This window comes from Diachasmimorpha longicaudata, chromosome 18, assembly GCF_034640455.1.
Source record: "Diachasmimorpha longicaudata isolate KC_UGA_2023 chromosome 18, iyDiaLong2, whole genome shotgun sequence".
Classification (NCBI taxonomy): Eukaryota; Metazoa; Arthropoda; class Insecta; order Hymenoptera; family Braconidae; genus Diachasmimorpha; species Diachasmimorpha longicaudata.
The window spans coordinates 2,237,582-2,259,923 of NC_087242.1; the positions used below are offsets into that span (position 1 = coordinate 2,237,582).

General features: G+C 36.8%; 2 protein-coding genes across 6 annotated transcripts in view; both read left to right on the forward strand.

Annotated features, from left to right (window-relative positions):
• The window catches only part of Gls (Glutaminase), a 42,314-nt gene extending 35,992 nt beyond the window's left edge, over positions 1-6,322 (forward strand). For all 4 annotated transcript variants that reach the window (XM_064137205.1, XM_064137207.1, XM_064137203.1 and 1 more), the window contains 2 exons: positions 2,007-2,147; positions 3,139-6,322. In XM_064137205.1, coding sequence (XP_063993275.1) covers positions 2,007-2,147; positions 3,139-3,337 — 340 coding nt within the window. In that variant the 3' untranslated portion in view covers positions 3,338-6,322. The remainder of the gene's footprint in view (positions 1-2,006; positions 2,148-3,138) is intronic.
• Positions 6,323-13,116: 6,794 nt separating this feature from the next.
• LOC135170968 (spidroin-1-like) lies at positions 13,117-21,156 on the forward strand. Of its 2 annotated transcripts, XM_064137201.1 has the most exons (4): positions 13,117-13,273; positions 14,405-15,160; positions 17,863-18,267; positions 18,613-21,156. In XM_064137201.1, exons 1-4 carry the CDS (start codon positions 13,204-13,206, stop codon positions 20,550-20,552), a joined length of 3,171 nt encoding a protein of 1,056 aa, XP_063993271.1. In that variant the 5' UTR covers positions 13,117-13,203; the 3' UTR covers positions 20,553-21,156. The 2 variants fall into 2 exon arrangements, with proteins under 2 accessions (XP_063993271.1, XP_063993272.1); XM_064137202.1 differs by lacking the exon at positions 17,863-18,267.
• The last annotated feature ends 1,186 nt before the right edge of the window (positions 21,157-22,342 follow it).

Consider the following 22,342-nt stretch of genomic DNA (forward strand, 5'->3'; position numbering starts at 1 on the left):
TCGTCTGTTCTTCTCCACCTGATGAGATGTGAAGGGTCGCATTGATCTCGAGCCTTTATTTAGGGTGCATTTTATCATTTTCCATATGTAGGCCACTTCGACGAAGATCGATGACTCCTTGACCTCAAAATTATTAATCAAGTTTTCCCTTGTTCGGGTTAAAGTACCTCCACACATTCAATAAATTTACAGATTAAAACATTTAAATTAAACATTGAGATTAAAACATTTTTAGAAAAATCCATTACATTAGAAATCGTAATTTGTTTTCAATCTAATTAACTGTTTTTTCTGTTTTTCAAAAATAAAAGCTGACAAATTAGAAATTAACATTTTGTTTTATGGGAACATCAACATTTATGTTGAAGTCAAAGATAAGAATCTGAATTTTGTGTCATTAGATCTAGAAATTTTAAGAAATTTTGTAGCTTTTTTTTATTTTAAAATGTAGTTTCAAATGACGACGAATGACGAATATTGAAAATATTAATTTTGGTGGAAATAGTTGTTACGGGTCATGACAACAGTCTTTTCTTAATGAGGAATGGTTTTTCATGATGGGAGAGGTGAAAATAATTTTTTAACGACTAAACTCAGGTGCTTTTTTTTAAATCAGGTTTTTTTTTGTTTATAAACAAAGTGTATTGATAATATTTACAACTTTAAAAAAATTAGCATAAAAAAATATTGATTTATGCCATTTTCATGCCATTTTCATCGAACTGTACGCGACCTTTTACGATTAATAAATTGGCAGATGCAGCTGATAAAAAATATACTTAATTTATTTATAAATATTCAAAAGCCTGTAATTTATGAATCTAAATCGAATTACATCATAAGGGGAACATGGAAAATAGCTAGTGGGACATTAATGACAGTGAAAATTACTCATTAGGGGCTACATCACTTTAATCTAATAGGAAACTGCGCGCTCCGCGCGGTATTTAAATTTCCCGCTTCGTATACAATGACCAACAAGAAAAAAGTCTTACACATGAAGTTAGCCGATGACTTATGTGGCTAACTTAATTTATGTTTTTGGGGTTTTATGAATAAGAAAAAAAACTAGTGAGAAAAGTAATATTTTTCTGCCCAGAGTCTGAAAAAGTGGACTTTTATGAACAGTTGACCATCAGTTTTTATGATCCTGACAATGGAGGCGATTTAGGGGAGACAAATCATGATAGTTCAGATTTCACTGAAATTTCTGTGATATTGCGGAATTTTAAATGACAGAAAAACGAGAATTCCACTTTTTTTTGGAAATTTTTGCGATATTTTGAATATTCAGTATCGAATGCTCTGAATTTCCAGTGTTTTCCGTGGCTTTTTTTTCTGGCATGGGTTGGATTATAGATTAAACCATTTTCATTCATCAAAAATTAAAAATAATCTTCTTACTAAACCGATAATAAATAAATAAATAAATCAAATTTTTCAATCTTAATTAAGTTAAATTTTTTGCCTTCGGAAAACTCTTTTTTAAACCACAAAATCGCTTTCTCGTAAATTCTGGAAAATTCATGAATTCCGAAAATGAATAAATTAAAAAAAATAAATTATTATCTATAGATGATTAATAAATAAATTATGTAAATAAAAAAAACAATTTTTCACTAATTTCAGCGGTTTCACTCGAAAGTAGATTTTAATTATTTTTTATATTTAAAATCCTATCCAATGGTTCAATATCGAGGTACCAAAATCCTGAAAATTTTAAATAATATTTCAAATAATAATAATTTAAAGATACTAATTTTCCTGGAGAAACAATACTTGGATATCTTTAAACAAAACCCTTCGACGTTTCCATTGCATTTTTTTAAAAACATAATTATTCATGTGTTGTACCAGGCATACCATTCATTTATTCACGCCCCGCTTCAATAAATATTTAATTTTTCATGCTTATCTTTGAGTTTCATGGGAAACATTAACCCAACGAATTTGACTGCCTGTAATCACTCGCTGGAATCACTTGAAAAAAAAAATTACATTCGCAGACATCGACTCAGTGGAATGGATATGACGCTGTCGGACTACGACGGTCGAACAGCTTTGCATTTGGCTGCCAGTGAAGGACATCTGGACTGTGTCGAATTTCTCATCGAACAGTGCGGAGTACCTCATGATCCCAAGGACAGGTAAACCGTTCGTCCTCACGATTTCAATGTTTTAATATATCAATAGGAGTTACCAAGTTATTGAAAGAAAATTTATGGAATTTTTTTCCTATAATTAATAATAGAAAAAAATTATAATAGAAATAGGAAAATAGAAAATAGAATAGGAAAATAGGGAATATTTTTTTCTATTATTAATTACAGGAAAAAAATTCCATAAATTTTTTTAATAATTAATATAATTAATAATAATAGACAAAAATTATGTCCAAAATTTTTTTTGTTTCCGAATGGACCGATTTGTCGCTTAATGACAATAATAATATATTGCTTGATGATAATTATTGGGATATGGGTAAAAGTAGAGGTATAATGTGCTATTTAATTGTACCGTGAGAAAAGGTGAATTTTACGGCTCGTTACGCGTGTCCTGACGCGACAGACTGCGGATTAAAATAAATTTATGCACTTTTTTAATTTATTTATTCAAGTTTGTTGGAATGTATAGGTTTGTAAAACTATAAACATGTTTATAGATATATTTAGTGTTAAAGAATTTTCTTGTTCTTTATAATATGTTCAGGAGTTAATTAATTAAACATTTATATTATATTTTTAAGAAATTTATTAGTAGTCACTACACATTATTTATTTATTCAAATGATTTAAATTTAGTTGTTTATTTATTTATTCATTTATTTGAAAATGAGTGACTTTGGCCTGGAATTAATGCAAACTGACTCGTAATTTCAGTAATGAAGTAGTAAAACGAGATAAGAGACTTGTGTATATTGAACAGTTTTTAACAAATATCTCAAAATCTAAGGAAGATAGCAAAATTTTTATCATAACATTTATTGTAGTACTCAGTGCGCTCTACAAAAAAGGTAATAATAAAAATTTTGCTATCTCTCTTAGATTCGGAGTTATTCATCAAAAACTTGGATGAGACGTACGCCAAATTACCTGGTTTTACCTCTTCGTTATTAATTAATTTCCAATATTTTTGCAGATGGGGAAATCGACCAGCGGATGAAGCAAAAACCTTTGGTCACACTCAAGTCGTCGAGTACCTCTACAACTACGAACAGGCGAAAAAAACCGAAGAAACGACGAAGGAAGAGAACGGGAAAAACAATGAATCCAACGAAAAAGAAAATTCACCGGCGAAAAAAATTTCCGACAGTTCAGGAGAAACTCCACTACTTTGAGCTGTGCAATAGACAAAAAATAATGACAAATTGAATGAGACTGGAAGAATGCAAAGAAGCCTTAGGAACATAGTCAATGAAAAAGGTCAATACGTTGTAGAAAAAATCGTGAAGAAATCTGTGATTTATTTATTTATTTATATTATCCCTGGATTATTTACACGACTCAGACCACCAGTAGTTGAAGAATCACTTCATAAAACAAACATATCTTTTCAAGTATTATTCACCTCTTCATTGTCATTCTTTTCTCGCTGAAATAGTGAAAATAAAACTGATTTTTTCTTGTCAACATTAAAGTAATGACTGTTGCATGACTTACAAAAATGGAAAAAAATTTATGTACAAATGAATGTTAGAAAATTAGTGGTGAAGAGATCAAACGGTTTGAGTCGAAAAATGTTCTGAATTTATTCAGAGTCAGCAGTGATTTTGGTTTGATGTTCAATGATTTTAGTCCACAATCAGTTTCAGATAATTATTTATTTTATTTTGATCCATTTCCCTCGAAAATGTGGACACAATTAACGAGTTAAATCGTTTTAGCTGTCATGTTCTTCAACTTTAATGGAATTATTGTCGATTTAAATCACCTGTCAGTAAATTGTAATTTAAAAATTAATTAGTGTAGAATTTTATTAAATTTGTTTCATAGTCGATCATCGATGGAGTGATATTTTCACATGAGGATAAACATTAGGGAAATGACGGTGATAAAATAAGAATAAACAAGTTATTTGATTGATGTGAAGAGATTCGTTTCAAGACATGAACGATAAGGAATTTAATTTGAATATTTATCAGCAGAATGTGCGTCACTAGAATCATCATCAGACGAAAAATGATTGGGTCAGTTAAAAGGCATTCGTCAGTGGCCAGATTTTGGTCAAAAGTTCAACTGTCCTCGGCGACGGAGGGACGTAGATTTAATAAATTTTTCTTTGTTGCTTTTCTACTTGATCAATCAAAGGAGCCCACTCAGCTTTTTGGGTATTTATTTAATGCAAATTAGAATAATAACGCGCGCTTTACTATTAAATGGAGACTAATCAATATATCTTTTTATGGAATAACAATGTCACCGAAAAATTATTATTATTATTATTTGAAAGTATTATAGAAACACGAAATTATGATATTATCCTTGTTTGTTATAAAATATTGATATATTGTATGGAGAGATTGACAAATAGAAATTTCAAAAATTAATATTTTAGTGGGGAAGTAATGCCAATTCGTTCAAGATGTTTACGTGATTATGTGCTCCTCTTTTTGCAGTTAAAGATGACGTTTTTATTATATGAATGAGGTTTCATTGTTTCGATTAACTCAGAGGAACCTTTTAATTGCTGAGGGGAATTTAATTATAATTTATATGAAGATATTCGTTATTTTAATATATTAAAAAAGGATTCAATATCAAAATTATTTAATTTCCTTGGGGGCTTCAATTTAATTATGAAGAAATGAAAATCTCTACCTAAATTAGAATTAAATTCCAATAATCCAATTACAATTGGCTTTTAATCCCAATTAAAGATTAATTCAGTGGAAAACGTGGAATGTGATTCATACAAAGAGAACAACAGTTCTGATTTCAAAAAGATGAGAATTCTAATAATTAAAAATTGAAAAATTCTTTAAAATAGCTTCGTAATTATTTAAAGAGAAATGTTTAATTGCTCTTACAATTAGTGTCTTCAGATAAGTCAATTAAATAGACTGATGTGAATTTAAAGTCTTGAGTTGATAACAGACAACAGTAGTGCACCATCAGGCGCAACTCAAGTGCATTATTCTTCCCCACATTACCAATTACAATTACATAACAAGAATAATATCATACCTCCATTTTTCTGGTATTTTTATTCCATAATAAGATTGATTTACAGCGCTGCGGCGCTAATTGTTCGTGAACATGAACGTTATCGTGCTTTATTTATGTTTGAGGGAAAATCATATGGAACATCTTTATTTATTATTTTTAATTATTATATTCTAATCATGTGGAGAACTTTCATATAAATGAAAATTAAAACCACTGCCGAACCTCTTGCTCTTCTACTCAATAATGCAATTGCGACTTAAACCTTTTTTTTATTGCAAAAAAAGTCACTTTCTTTAGTTCAAGACTCGAATCGTTTCTGCAACTGATGTATGACGTGTTTAAGAGTCTAAGATAAAAAATGGATTTCGAAAGCAATTCGACTCGAACCGTTTGACGACTCCACTACTGAAATCATCTGTTCAGCTACGATTTTAGAAGAAATCATTTGATTTCAGTCGTAATGCCAATTAGTTCACACCACGATCTTGACAATTGTTCATTTAAATTTGCAGTAAAGTTCGTAGAAATGTCTGATAACGAATATGTTTACAGAAATTTCAAGAAATGCCATGGAAAATATCGATATCAGTTCGACTATTATCAATAATTTTCTTAAAAACCCGAAAATTCAGAAAAATCTCGCCGTAAATTCCCGATTTCTCTGAACTCTCAAGAAAATTCCTCCAAGAATTTCCTGGAAATTCAGAGAAATTGACCGTGAATACTTATTTTCATTGGAAAGTTTCTCTAGAACACAGAATTTCTTCTTTTATTCAAATTAATCAATTAATTAATTAATAGAAATCAACTGAATCTGTTAGAAACTTCTATTCAAATTAATCAATTAATTAATTAATAGGAATCAATTAAATCTGTTAAAAATTTGGCCTTCACTCAAAGTCTCTCACAAATTTAAAATTCATTTCCCATTTTTTTCTCAAATTTTTTTTTGGATGACACAGTCAATCGATTTTTTATCGTTCAGCCTAATTCATAATGCGGAATAATTACCCAAAAGGACAATAATTACTGTATTATACTTTACCAATTAAATTCCGACTAATAGCAAGAGATAACTCCATCCATCTCTGTTCCGATTATCATAAATAAAGAATTATAAGTGTTAATTCAAATATATTCTGAAAATGTTGAATCACGTTCTTGTGTTGTTATTGCCTTCGCGTTATTTCCCAGTGACCTTAGCTGCAGCGTTCGGAATATCCAGATTGGATAATGCTAGTGAGAAACGTTGAGGCGCCCGAAAAATCTTGATAGCCGTGACCCTCATTTTATCTGCAATGATGCACTCTGTTGCATTACAAATAATGAATTAATTGATCTTCGAGAATTTAGCGTTGGAGTCATGTGTTATGGCATCATGTTATGGATCAATATGTTGACCTCTTAAATAATATTACAGTGATTATTTTTTTCATCCCAATTTCAACCAATCAAATAGTGACATTTCCCATTATGTGGTGAACTAAAAGGGTTTTACTTCGGATATTTTTCGAATATTTCCCTGTTTGTTGCTAAGCAATGAAAATATCCGATGAACAATTTGTACGTCTTTCAAACCCCAAAACTGTCATTAGAAAAAATCAAGTTCAAAGACTTTACCTCGACATGAGGAGATTTGGAGGAGAATCGTTGGACATTATTGATCAAAAAATTGAAAAAAATGTTCTTAATGATACGGTGAAGAGAAAAACCACAATTTGTAAATAATTTTCTGCATTTTATGTAGACAGAAAATATACGCTGGAAAAGCCACAACTACGAGGGAAAAACCATACCATATGACGTGAAATGCTACACATTTTTTTTCTATTTAATGCATTCAAACCGTACGGTTTATTCTGCTACAGAAAACCATTTTTTCATTTACAAACTCTGTAATTATAAACTAGGATATTAGTACAACATTAAATAGGTTTTATAGTCTTTTAAATAGCCATTTTACATGAGATGAAAAAGGAATCAATTAGTAGTATCATTTTTTGATCTGAGGTCTTCGAAAATTTCCGAATTTCATAAGGGGGGGAGAGTCCCTTTTTTTGTAATCCACTAATTAGTTTTAAATGCCACACATTTAATTGCTTGAAATTGAAATGAAAAAAAAAAATAATCCAGCCAAATACCCCTCGACCTTCAAAATTTATCCCTCGTTGCTACGCAACGAAACTCTCGGGAAATATCCGATAATTTTTAAGGTCTTGGGGGTATTGCTACTGAAAATAAAATATGTTCATCTCCTAAATAATACATTAGAGGCCGATAATAATTGGTAACACAGGTGGTTGACCCATATATTCCATACAATAAATACTAATTAGTATTGACCCATCCCATACAATAGATACTAATTAGTATTTAGTAGTACTAATTAGTATTCATTGTATGGGATATATGGGTCAAAGGAAGTTTGTCGTAAACACATAAACGATACACATATATCATTACACTACTTGATTATAAGTTAAGGGTGGCTTAGGGTGGCACTCTTTTCACACCTCGTCTAAATTCTCACCCTCATATCCGACCTCTGATCCTCGTATCTGTCCTGTGACCCTCGTATCTAACCTCTGACTACCGTCCCCTCCCTGGAATATCCCCTAGCAGCGTCACGTGATCCTAGGGTCCCTGGACCTCGCTGATTGGAAAAGATTTTCCCCTCACCATCTGTTAACCTCTCATAAACCCACAAAATATGACCATCTAGGTACTTCCATTCCACAGGCTTCCATCCCTGTACCATCCAAGTCTATAGGTGCTATCCGCGGGGTTTCCCCACTATCTACGAAAAAAAATTCATCAGAAAATGTTGAAAATTGAATCCACACGACGCAACCTCAAGAGCACGTTCCAAATATTAACTACAAAAAGTTGTTATTCCTCATAGCATTCAGCTTCGAGTCTTTTTATTTCATAACAGACTCGTTCAAAAACATAATTTTTTCTCGCTGAATACAAAAGAGCTATTAAAAATAAAATGTCATCCGTTGTATAATCATAACAGCAACATTTTCTGTGACTTTTATTGATGCGAGACATGAAATTCCTATCTATCATCGAAACTCCAATCCGAAATCCCTAATTGTCTGAGGTATATCCGGGAGGTTTTGAATTTTCCGGTGTCTCATTGTCACAGTTTACGAGAATTCCCTTTTTTCGTGATGACTACATCGGCGTAACGTGACACGCACGTTGAGGAGAGCCTCACTACGTCGGTGAATTAATGAGCGGAGGTGATGAGATTTAAAGGTATACGATACCACGTATTCACCATCGGAGCGTTATTTTTCTCCTATTTTTGACACAGTGATACATAGGAATAAATTCACTGGGAAATCCACATTAACGAGTGCTAAAAATATTAATATTCGAGTGGATTTTAAAGTGAAGGATAAATTGTGATTCATTACAGTAGAAGAACTCATTAGATGGGATAAACATACGTTAATTGAGGAGATGTGATAATGAAATGAGAGATTGGGATTTTAATTAGTAGAATAATTATTGTGTGAGTTGTAGTTATGATTTTATTGGATTAAGATTGAGGATTAATTTTTTTAAAGAAAATATTGTTTTTCTGTGGTTACTAAAACTTAAAATATAAAATATCTCATATATAAGAATGATGATAATTAATTTTTCTTCGGTATTACATCCTGTGTTTTACATCTCCTTCTACTCCTTTCTTAATCTAAGTAATAAACTATAAATAACTTTCCAAACTTGGTAACTGGTATTCTAGATATTCGGAAAATATAAATATTCTGACGAGCATGTGGGAGCCCTTTGGTAGGCTTGCGAGCATTTAAATGGTAGGCTATTTGCTTATTTGTTTGTTTAATATTGTTAGAAATATGATTTTAAAAAGGCGCGCCCAAAGTCTCTGCTCTTCCTACTGTAAACCCCGTCGATCAGTGGGTGAGATCTCGATTATATGAGGAACATGTCGTTGGACCAGTGTCCACTCATATTTAACAATTAGAAAATCAAAATGTCTTTTAATTCAAATTAAAACATATAAAGACTTTAATTACTTCTTCCCTTAATATATTACAAATATCATATATATGAGATGTATATGAGACAGCATATAATTATGGCGATCATTATATGATGAATCATGTACTCCTCTTTTTGCAATCAGAGATTATGTTTTTATTATATTAATTAAGTTTCACTGTTTCAATTAACTTGGAAGGTCCTTTTAATTGCTTATGGGAATTCAATTCTAATTTGTATGAAGACATTCGTGTTTTCCCTATATTAAAGAAGGATTATTTCCAGAGTCATTTACTTTCTTAGGGACTTCATTTTAATTATGAAGGAATGAAAATCTCCACATAAATTAGAATGAAATTCCAATAAGCAATTAAAAGCTGCTCATAATTTAATGGAAAAGTGGAAAGCGATTCAAACAAAGAGAACAATAACTCTGATTTCAAAAAACGAGTCTTTTATACAAATCAGCATTAAATTCTAATAATTAATTTGGACTAATTAGAATGTGTGATGATACAAATCCTTTAAAATAGCCTCTTAATCATTCAAACAAAAATGTTTGACTGCTCTTACATTTAGTGTATTCAGGTAAGTCAATTAAGTCGACTGATGTGAATTGAATTAATTAATTTTAATTAATTAAAATCTAAAAAAAGACCACTGAGTGAACTAAATTAACTGGACATCAGTGGTGCACAATCAGGTGCAACTCAGGTGCATTCTTCCTCCCCACATTACAAATTACAATGACATAACAAGGATAATATCATAACTCCATTTTCCTATGATATTTTTATTTTATAAAATTAATTTTCAGCAGTGCAGCGCTAATTGTTTAGAAACGCCAGCGTTATTGTGGGTTTATTTATGTGTGAGGCGAAATCATCGACCTGAAAATCCAAACGAATGTGAAACCCCTGGATATTCTAATGGTAATGGATTTATTGAACTCTGAAAGAATGAAGCTGTGGAGACTAATGTATTTGGATGATTCCTTGGGTAATAGCGAATTACGTCTAACGGCCTTCGGCTTTTTCATCTGCTCAGGGATTCCCCATATGCTCCCCTCGGATCCAGTAGCCTCGAGAGTCTTTCAAACCGATGAACTTCAGAGTGGGCATTACGCAACATATTTTTTAATCGCAATTGGGGACAGGGAAATTTAACTCTTTACAGGGATAAAAAGAAATTTTGAAAGCAAAAAAAAAACTGTTAATTCACACGTCTCACTGTCCAATCGGAATCGAAATCATTTCCTCTGGACTAAATTTTCCGGATAATATATTTGAAAAAAAATTAACAATCCCCCCCCCCTCCCCCCAATGGATTTATAATTCTTTAAATGATCATGAAAAATTAAAAACTATTATTCAATGACAAAGGAAAAGAGACAAAGGAATTTATAGATTTTCAACTCATTAGTCTCTACTATAAAACTTGATTAATTAAAAAATTGTAAAAAAAATGAACAAAAAAAACTATAAAATTCATTCCATAAATAATTTAGTAATTCATTTGACTAAAACAATTAATTTTTTTCTTTTAACAGTCATGTTAGTAATTATAATATGAGTAAATATAGTAGAAGGTATAACATACGAGGAAAACACTTTTCTGTCAACTCAACTTTATTTATTATTACGTGAAAAAATCATATTTTTCGTCCCCCAAAAGTTGGAAAATTTTTATAAAATTTCTAAAATATCGAATTCCGTGTTTTTTTCGATTTCGATTATTTTGAAGAGATTCATCCTGGGGGTAAAAGACGAATTTAATCTGGGAAAATCAATACATAATATATACAGCACAATATATTGCTCCAGTGTAAACAGATATATGACACAGATCGTCTACTCGAAGATTTCAATAATTAAATTATAAACAAATAATTTCTCCCTAAAAACCAACGGACCCTCTACCCTTCTCAGTTCTAGTCTAGTCCAAAAAACCAGAAGACCACTAGTGCCTCAGAACAATCCAAAACCCGAACCAAAAAATATATAATTATCATTATTATTCAACTGATCACAGATTCACATCAGCTCCGCAAAACGAGTCCCCATTTCACAAACTTTTAAAACATTTCGTCGTGCGTTCCTCGAATCATTTAGAGGAAATCCCCAGAATAAAATGTTGAGATCAACCGCCTCTTTCGATTCTAGTCCATCGACCAGGTGGACCACGTGTTAAATGACACGTTTAACGATGAAAAAGTGCCTTGAAAAATTTTTTCATTATTTTAATTGCAACATTTTCAGTCCAACTCCTCTTCCATTTAACAAAATCATTTTTTAAATGGCAAAGTAGTTTTTCCATAAAAAAAAACCATATATTAAAGGTTTATGTGCATATAATATATAATAATAAAAATATAATAATATATTATATATTAATAATATTGTATACAAACAAAAATTTGGGATTAAAGAGTTCTTCTTATGTATTGGAAGTATTTATTACTCCCACCATAATTACTAAGCAATATATCAATATTGTAATAATTATTATTATATAATATTATATTATATACTATTGTATACTAATTATATAATATTTTATAATTCTATATATTAAATATATAATATATTTTTTGGGTTTCTCTGCATAGAATTTTCAAATGATATCTAATGCAATATATTATAATATATTATATAATAAGTTATAGGTACTATGATGTATATTATTAAGTACTATTCAACCCGTTGTTTACAATATATAATATATAATAAAAAATATTATTATTATTATTGTTATGCAAAATTTCAAAATGTTTCGTTGGTCGAAAAATTTCGAGGAAATCCCCAGAATAAAATGTTGATATCAAGCGACTCATTCGATTTTAATCCATCGACCAGCTTGACCACGTGTTAAATGACACGTTTAACGACGAAAAAAAAATCCACGAACAAAAATCCACTGAAATGAAAAACCAGTTTTCAACGTCACAGAATCCGTGTTCTCTCTATTGCGAGGGATTTCATCAACGATACCTAATATCCAAAAATATTATTAACCGGTTTTAATTCTATTATTCATCACAATAAATTATTCAAATTGTTTACCCACAAAGGACAATTATTTTTACCGTAATTTTTTGCACAATGAGCCTTGAAACATCAATTCCCATCACTCAGAATGACATTCCCTCGAAAATAATAAATAAAAACGTGATAGCGCCGGTTATAAAATCATAATTAGCTTAGAAAATGATGAAAAAATTCTATTGTAATTTATTCAAGCGCTTAGACAACGCCGATGATATTTTTAATGCAATTTGCACATGTCTGAGGTGACGATGTTATGATCTTATCGATTCGCGGATTTTTACGGATATCATATGCTCAGGAAATCACACGAACGAATTTTTTAATTAATTAATAATTTATTGTTAAGATCCTAAATAATTTAGTGGCGCTTCGATTGTTGATTCGTAAAATCCCTGTGATCCTCACGAGTTTCAACTCTGAATCACCCGTTTGACCTTGTGATTCATGAGTTCATCATCCTGACATAAGCCTCAAATTTCGCTTTGCAAAATTGTAAATTCTAATGAAGCAAGTGCTGCAACAACTTTTTCCGCACCGGGATAACCCGCCGAACTACGAAATGCTTCTACGAAGTGAGCGGACCGTGACCGTGGCCTCATCTCGTTCACCTCCAAATGGTAAATATATTGTCAGGCCCCTGGAGGCCCAAAATAATCGTCCAAAAAATCCCCAAAAATGTCGATAAATTCATTCAAATCATCTCATTAATTGTCAAGATTGATTTACGATTGCGTGACACTCCTGGAAAACCCATCCCAGGATCAATGATTGTCTATGACCAGTGAAAAACAATTATCGACAACGTTCAGAAGACAGAGAGGGAGTCGATTGAGGACAATTATTATCCGACTGACTGAGGACTGCGCGGGCTATCGTATATAAGATCTTGTCTTGTAGGAAGAATCGTCAGTCTGATTCTTGACTCTCTGGAAATCGCGAGTTATCGTTAGACTGTTTTTACATTACGAGTGATAGTAATGATAACGATAGAGTGTATTGTGCCCGTTGTGGTGCTACTGCTGGTTAATGGATCTCTTGGATACCCAAGTAAGATAAATATTGTTACGTGTCCCCCCTCGAATACTCATTCATTTGTCTATGATCTGAACTTGGTCAAAAGAACGACTGTCATTTGGATAACATTATTGGTTGGTCTGCCTTCGGAGCTCCTACATGACACATCGTAATACTTCTTGTAATTAATAAACCGCCCGAAACATTTACCAACCTGTGTCGTCTTTATTCTTCGCTGGATATAACAATATAATCGAGTTTTGGTATTTCAGATATTTTTTTACTGATCACCTCGAAAAGAAAATTCAAATTTTGATGCATTGATAACTAATCGATCGAGTAATCGTGATTACCAAACAGATTACTCTCATTTCCATTGCCAATGTGATTACCAACGATTTTCACGATTACATTCGACGATTAGTAATTAGTTTCCCAATTACACTGATTTTCGTGAGGCATAAACATGGGGGATTCCACGAAAAAAATAGTCTGGGGAATTTTTAGGTTCACCGTTGGTGAGACTGATGGGCGGGAAATTTGAAAATCGAAATCTAAATACTGGGAATGGTTAAACAAATGATAAGTTACTCTGACTAAAATGATGGCAATAGCTACCAATGATTCCTCTGCGATTATCAATGACTATCAGACAGTGACACCACAATTTTTCGTATAATTAACGCTTGAGGGAACACCCCCTGGGTTGCAAACAATAATTTTGTGAAGTGGTTAATGAAGGAGTCTTCATCGACTGTCAAATTGTCAGGAAATATCTCCCAAGTTAAGAGAGATAGCGAAATTTCTGTCGAACCTTTTTTGTAAATTTCTATCGACTCCATAAAAAAGGATCAGACCACATTCCGCTGCCTGTTGGTAGTATTGGAGAGATTGGACAAGACAAGGTAACAAGACATCAGAGATCAACTCAGAATCAATCTAGACAGCACCCAATGTAGTACAACTCCATTTTTTCTGATCAACTGAATCCATTTTTGAGACTTTAAGGTAGTGCCACAATGACAGCTTTGCTCTGTGTCATTACACAGTTGTCACCATCACTTCCACCCCTACCACCCTCAGACCCCGAGCTATTCCCCGAACCCCCAACCCCCAACTGGACCACTCCACCGCATAACTCCTCTTCTTCCAAATCTGCCTCAGGTATCCTCGAGGGTATAGCTGACCGACATCGTCAGCGAGTGGAAAATCTGGGCTCCCTCCTGGACCCCCTGGGCATCTTCCACCCGAACAAAGGGGCCGAGGCCTCTGCCAACGCCAAAGCCACCAATTTCCATCATGGCTTCCACCTCGGTCCACTTGGATTCGAGACATCACTGAATCACGCGTCAGCCAATTCCAAAGCCAATGCCAACGGGAATGGTGGTGCCTCAGCTGGTGCTGGAGCTCAGGCATCAGCAGCTGGCGCCTCTGCCAACGCCAATGCCCAGGCTCAAGGCTACGGCAACGGCGGATATGGATCTGGTGAATATGGACCTGGCGGATATGGATCTGGTGCATATGGACCTGGTGGATATGGACCTGGTGCATATGGACCTGGTGGATATGGGAATGGAGCCTCTGCCAATGCTGCTGCCAATGCGAATGCCAATGTCAACGTCAATGGCTTCCCTGGAGGATTCAATGGCGGATCTGTCGGCGGTTTTCCTGGTGTTCCCGCTGGGGGATTCCCCGGTGGTCATCAGGGCGGTTATCTGAATGGAAATCACGGTGGACACTATGGCGGCGGCCACGGCGGCTACTCTGGGGGACCCAGTGAAGCCTCTTCCAGCTCACACGCTGAATCTGACGCTCAAGGTCACACCCATACCAACACCAACACGCACACGCAGGGAAATGCTCAGGCCGGTGCTGACGCGAACGCAAGGGAGGCAGACAATTACGGAGGATATTACAAAGGTATTTATCATTGTTTATGACAATTACGATGCTTCGATGCTTTTCCTCTGACGTAAATGTCAATGTAAATGATGAATGTGCCTCTGGAATTGGGGATTCAAAATTTTTGCTACCGGTCACGCTTAACAGTATTTTTAGAATTTTTTTTTTTCATTTTTTTTATTTTTCTAGGACGACCCATTTTCTATTGAATGGCGTGCGTGAAACCTTTTTGGATATTCTCTGAGAACAAAATTTGGTATTCGATTGTGATTGAATGAGTGCCTGATACCTGTGTTCATTGCTCAAATAAAGATTTGATAATTTTTTTATTATTTTTTTTTATTTTCGTTAACGTTATCGTAGTAGGTCATGGTTTATGATAAGCTGGTGTGGAGATTTACGATGTGATAGTCAACAATATAACTGCAAGTTTTATAGTTCTCGTGTTTACAACAAACAGGAGGATTTGAGGAGTTACGAGAGTAATTAGGTCTGAATAACAGTTTCTAGTGGATTTTAGATTTTTCAAATTTCTAATGCTTCAGAGGATGTCAAGGAAATTTATAAGATTTCAGAAGCTTTCAAACCTCAAAGGACCCTTTTGTAAATTTTACGTTTTTCAAATTAACATTCCAATTCTCGAAGACAACAAATCACCGAAAATTACCAGAAAAAAAAGCTGAAAATTCCGAGTAGAATTTTAATGTTGATAATTTTACTGATTATTTTTTCCATCCAAATCTTGGCCAATAGGATCGCACCATTCGACGTTATTTTGCATACCCAACACGGTATTTTACGTGAATATTTCTCTTCACATTCCCACAAATTAGGAGTAATGCCAATAGAAGAAATGGAAAGAATCGATAATCACGCAAATCCCCAATTAATCTAATTCCAATAATCTAAAACAATAATTGGAATTGGTTCTATCATTCCTCGATTACCCCAAAATCGTTACAACTCCACTGATACCGTACGATAATTTCCCCGAACAGGTAAGAATCAATCATTCGGAACATCTGAACCCTTCCTGGACATTGAAGATGATTTGAATTTCATTCCATCGGCCGCCACCGATCTAGTCTGGCGCTATCGGCGCCAAAATCCTTTTCCCGGATATTCGTCGAAGGCCGTGGCTTCAGCGTTGGCCACCGCCAACACTAACATTAACGCTATGAGCTACCAGCCAACTAACAAACAACCGAAAGGTCTATACAAAATTCCAGACGATCCCTACCTGGACGAGTACAACGCAGTCCCAACGAGTGATTCAGGGTCTAGTGCAACTGCTACAGCATCCGCAACAGCTAACGCTAACACTAATAACCACCCATCCACCACCGGAGCAATCAATGAACGCCCGATGATTGAGTACCAGAACCCCGTTAACAACTACCCTAACAATCATAATAAATATCCAGGTGCAGCCGGTAATTCCGGATCGATTGCGACCGCCGTGGCTTCAGCCTCAGCTGCAACTAACGCTAACACTAATCAATACGACGGTAATGACAGATCAATCAATGAGCAACCGATGAATCAATACCACAACCCAGAAAACTATGATAATAGTCGTAATAAATACTCAAGTCCAACCAGCAATTCCGGTTCGATTGCGAACGCCGTTGCATCAGCCAATGCTAACGGCGATCATAAATCAAACTCTAGACCAATCGAAGCACCGAATCACTACTCAAATCAACCGTCTCCAGATGATGTCAATAACCAGCTGTCGGTAATAAGCCCTTCAGCCGCCTCCGCTAACGCCGTGGCTTCAGCGTCAACTGCTACTAATGATAATCCCCATCAGAACTATCGACCGACGAACGAACAACCGTGGACTAATTACCGACCAGCGCAAACTAACAACAATAATAATCATTATAATGAATACCGTGGATCGTCAACTAATAGCGGATCTGCTGCGAATGCCGCGTCAAACGCTAACACTGAGGCTAATAATTATGGAGGCAATACCCAACCGATCGACGATCAGTCGAAAAGTCAATATCAAAGTCCAGTTAACAAGGAGAATAATTATAATAATCATCACCAGCACGGCCCGGATTGTGGGTGCCATGTTCCGGACCAACAAATCGTCCAGCAACAGAATCCCATAAACAATAACAGGGACAATAATTATGATAGATATTATTCCTTTCCAATAAGCAATTCTGGGGCAGCTGGAGGTGCTACAGCTTCGGCTGGTCCCAATACTAATAATAATAAGTTAAACTATCGACCGGTTCAATACGTCCCTCGACCTTCAACGGTCAATGGCGGCTCTGGTACCGCCTCCAATGCCGCAGCTGTAGCATCCGCTGGAGCATTTAATAATGATAACAGAGGATTCAAACCGGTGAATCAAAGGCCCATTCAACAGGTCAGTCGCCCAATGGAGGTGTACTATACCCCTCCAGGTGTCATCGGTCTAACCGGTGCATCAGCTAACGCAGCAGCTTCTGCCAACACTAACACCGGCTCCTCGAATAGGCCCTTCAGACCTTACGATAATCCTCCTAATCCTGCTTGGAGACATCCTGAACCCTCCGTCATTACTCTCCACTTCAATCCACAAACGAGTGGCTACAGCAACGTCCCTTCGAATGGAGTGGTAATCCCTATTAGACTAGACGAACCATTTTATAACGATCGTTACCAACCCCGACCCATTCAATCCGGGGGGATGACACTGACCTTCAATATCGTTGAATCAGACGGACAATCGCCGGTTGGAAAGCCTCCGGGACCAGCCGGATGCACTCGGTGCAGCGGACCGAGTCAGGGTAATGCTGGTGCGACAGCTAGTGCTGGTAGCACCGCAGAGGGAGGCGGATCAGCTAATCCGGTTCTGGTGCCGGTGGTCATTGTCGATGGGCCACCAGACCGTTCATACAGACCACAACGACCAACACCCCCTCCACGTCGTCATCATCATCATCACCATCAGCGACCTCACAAGCCCAAACCATCGCCAGCATCACCCCAACCACCACCATCACCAATAATACCTCAACCACCACCACCACCTGCGTCCCCTCAACCCATCTATCCCCTTCCTCCGATGCTTGTCCAGCCACAGCAACCGGTGGAGCGTCCAACGCCTCCCGTGACAGCTCCAGGTGAGCAATAGGTGTCTCAGTACTGATGTGTCCGAGCGACAAGGTCGGATAACACAATTCATGCACGAGGGTCAGACACTTAGCTCAGTTGGTCATGTAGATTGTAGAAGGATCAACGGTTCCAGGACAGTAGAATTGGAATTTGTGACTAATTCGTCTCCTTTCTATTCAGCACTAAACCTTGGGCTTCTTGGACACCCATAATCAACTTTCCAGCTTCCGATTTGAAGACTGATTTCACAATCGGTCTGAATAATCACTCCCATCCACTATGAGTAGTCACTGTTGTATTCTGAACTTGTGACGTCACATTTCCACATGTTAATACAGGAAATTCATTGACAGGTGGTGGCTACAATCCCGGATCTCATGGCGGTTCTGGATCCCACGGTGGTCAAGGAGTAGGGACCTACCCGAACAATCCTTTCTTGAATGGAGGCAGCGGTTCCAATGCCAATGGTGGTGCTAGTGGTGGATCTTACGGACAACAGGGAGGCGGTCAAGCTGGCGGAAGCTACGGTCCCCTCGGCGGAGGTTCTGGTGCAAATGCTAATGCTCAAGCGAGTGCTAACGCAGGATCAAGCGGTGGAGGATACGGTGGGTCTCAGGGTGGAAGTGGATCGATTGGAGGTGGTCCGATCGGAGGAGTTAATGGCGGCTCTTCTGGGAGCAGCCCCGTCTATCCAGGATCAGTTGGTGGCGGATACGGCGGATCATCCGGGTCGAATGTCAATGCAAACGCTCAGGCCGGGAGTCAAGGACAAGGGGGATTAGGAGGATCAGGCTATCCGGTTTCAGCGGGTAATGTGGGATCAACTGGCGGTGGATATGGGGGGTCTAGTTCCAGTGCAAACTCTAATGTTCAGGCTGGAGGTCTTGGGCAAGGTGGCTCTTCCAATCAGGGCGGTGGCTCCCAAGGAAGCTATGGTGGTTCCGCAGGGAGCTTAGGAGGCTCCTACAACACACCAGCTCCAGGCGGTAGCTATGGAGGCTCTTCAGGAGCGACTGCTGGTGCTAACGCTGGAGCGGATGCTGGTGCTAATGCTGGAGGTCATGGTCAAGGTACTTCTGGAGGTTCGCTCAATCAGGGAAGTGGTTCGTATGGTGGTTCCCTGCAGGGAAGCTACGGTGGCAGCAACCAAGGAGGTTACGGTGGCTCGGTAGGAAACGTGGGAGGCTCCTACAGCACTCCACTTCCAGGCGGCAGCTATGGCGGCTCTTCAGAAGCCAACGCTGATGCCAGTGCCACAGCTGGAGGTTCTGGACAAAGTAGCTCTGGGGGTTCTCTCAATCAGGGAAGTGGCTCTTACGGTGGCAGCTCCCAAGGAAACTACGGCGGTTCATCTGGAGGTTCAGCAGTTCCAAGCAATAGCTATGGAGGTTCATCTGGAGGCAACGCTGGTGCCAATGCTAATGCCAACGCAAACGCTGGGGGTGTGGGACAAGGAGGAGTAACTAATCAGGGTTACGGTGGATCCCAGGGTGGTTCTCAGCCTGGAAGTGGTTCTGGATATGGAGGCACTTCTCAAGGAGGTTCTGGAACCGGAGGAAGTTCTCAAGATCTTCCAAGACCCATTGGTCCAAGCTATGGAGACAGCGGCTCAAGTGCTAATTCTATCGCAAACGCCAACGCTGGAGGTTCATCAGGACAAGGAAGTTCAGGAAACTACGGAGGATCTTCCGGAAATTATGGAGGATCTTCAGGAAACTACGGAGGTTACTCCGGGGAATATGGGTCGAACGGTCGAGGTGGTGGCTCTTCGGGAGCTACCGCAACGGCGACCGCCAGCGCTAAAGCCACGGCCAACGCAGTAGCAAATGCCGACGCCAGTGCCAACGCCGGTTCAGGTTCTGGAAATATAGCATCCAACCACGTCCCCGGAGCTCTGGACTCCTACGGCGCTCCTCTCGCCGGTTACGGCGGCTCAAACACCGTCAAGGCTGGAGCGACGGCTAATGCCAATGCCGTTGCAAACGCCAATGGCGGCGCGGCAAATGCTAATGCAAAGGCCGTTGCTAATGGCTCATTAGGACACTATGGAAATGGCGGCGCTAGTGCATCAGCCAACGCTAATGCCAACGCCAATGGCTCATTAGGACACTATGGAAATGGCGGCGCTAGTGCATCAGCCAATGCTAATGCCAACGCCAATGGCGGGGGAAATGCTCGAGCCACTGCCAATGCCAATGCCAACGCCTCCGGTGGATTAGAATCAAAAAGTTCAGCCTCCGCTGATGCCACTGCCACCATCGACACCAGGCAGATGCTGGTGTTTACTGACTAATGCTCATTACAATGACCTCGCAATGATATGCTTTATTCCTCTAATTGTATAGTAGTATTTATAAATTGAATCATTAGGTTTATTTATAGATTATGAAAACTGTCCGTAAATTTGTTGGTATATTAGTGTACCTGGACGTGTTGTCCAGTGTACGTTCTTGTTTTATGGTCAAGAGTGTTGAATATCGGCGGTGGAAATATTCTTATATTATTCAGGTTGTGGTGGTGGCGGTGGTGTTGAAAACTTGTGAAACCTGTTTCACAGGGAATTACATTGCTCCGTCGCACCGACCCACCGTCTGCTCACACGGCCAACTCAATGCCGCAAATACTCTTTCGTGTGATGTTCGTCCTTTATGGATGAATACTTTATTTTTAATGTACCGATATGTTCAAGGTAATTAAATGTTATTATATTTCATACGCATTCATTGAAATTACCGAGTGGCCAATTATTATCTTCCATCATTACTTAAATTACTGGAGATTCATCGGTGGGTTCTCCAGTTTTATTTATATGTCATTGAATGTAAGGAGGAAAGAAAAAATAATGTCATGTCATATGTGAAATTACGATCAATAAAAGTGAGTTCAATCAAGCAAAATTATTTATGTTGATTTTTTTCTGGTGAAATGTACACAAAGAGAGAATTTAAACGAGAATTGGGGGAATTTTAATTATTGTTTGATATTGTTGGAACAATAAATTGGTTAGTAATTTTTATTGAATCTTTCCTTCTGTAAATACCGAAATTAAATGGGAAATTGTTTGCGGAAATTTTCTTTGTTGGGGAGGAGGTGCGAAGTGATGATAATCACCTCTCAGGTTTTTTTTATTGCGACTTTTAAGAGGGAGAAAAACCCGAAAGTCGTTGTGTTGTTTGGATGAGGAAGAATGAATGATGGATGAAGCAATGATGCTATTAAAAACCGGAATAATAGACGTCTATAAGGAAGCTCAGTGACATTTTATGTGAGAGTTGTTGGTAACAAGAGAGAAATAAGTGGTAAATTGGACTTTTATTGCAGATAATATAGTTTTTTTTGTTAATCATTTAGGAATATGTTTCCAACTGGTACTTGTGGATTCTGATTCTTTCGTGTTAGTGTTTATTCATCCCGACTGTTGAATTTTATGGTTTTATATCTCGGATTATATTATTTAGAATTCATCATTTAAACACTTTTTGTTCACCGGATTTTCCTTGTTATGTAATAGTAATTTGTAATGCGGAGAAGAAGAGTGCAGCTGAGTTGCACCTGATGGTGTGCCACTGATTTTGAGTGAACTTAACTCATTCGGTATTTTATCAACTGAAGACTTTAAATTTACATAATTAAGACACTAATTGTAACAGCAGTCACATTTCTCGTGGAATGATTAAGAGATTAATTTAAAAGATTTTTTGTCATCGCACCTTCTAATCAGTTCAAATTAGCTATTAGAATTAAATGCTGATTTGTATAAAAGACTCATTTTTTAAAATCAGAGCTATTGTTGGTTTTGTTTGAATCGCTTTCCACTTTTTCCATTAAATTATGAGTTGCTTTTAATTGTTTATTGGAAATTAATTCTAATTTAGGCAGAGATAGATTTACTTGAAGATATTCATTCCTCCGTAATTAAAATGAAGTCCCTAAGAAAGTAAATGATTCTAAAACAAATCATTCTTCAATAAAGGGACAAACAGAATATCTTCATATAAATTAGAATTTAATTCCCATAAGCAATTAACAGGTTCTTCTAATTTAATTGAAATAGTGACACCTAATTCATATTTAAAAAACTGA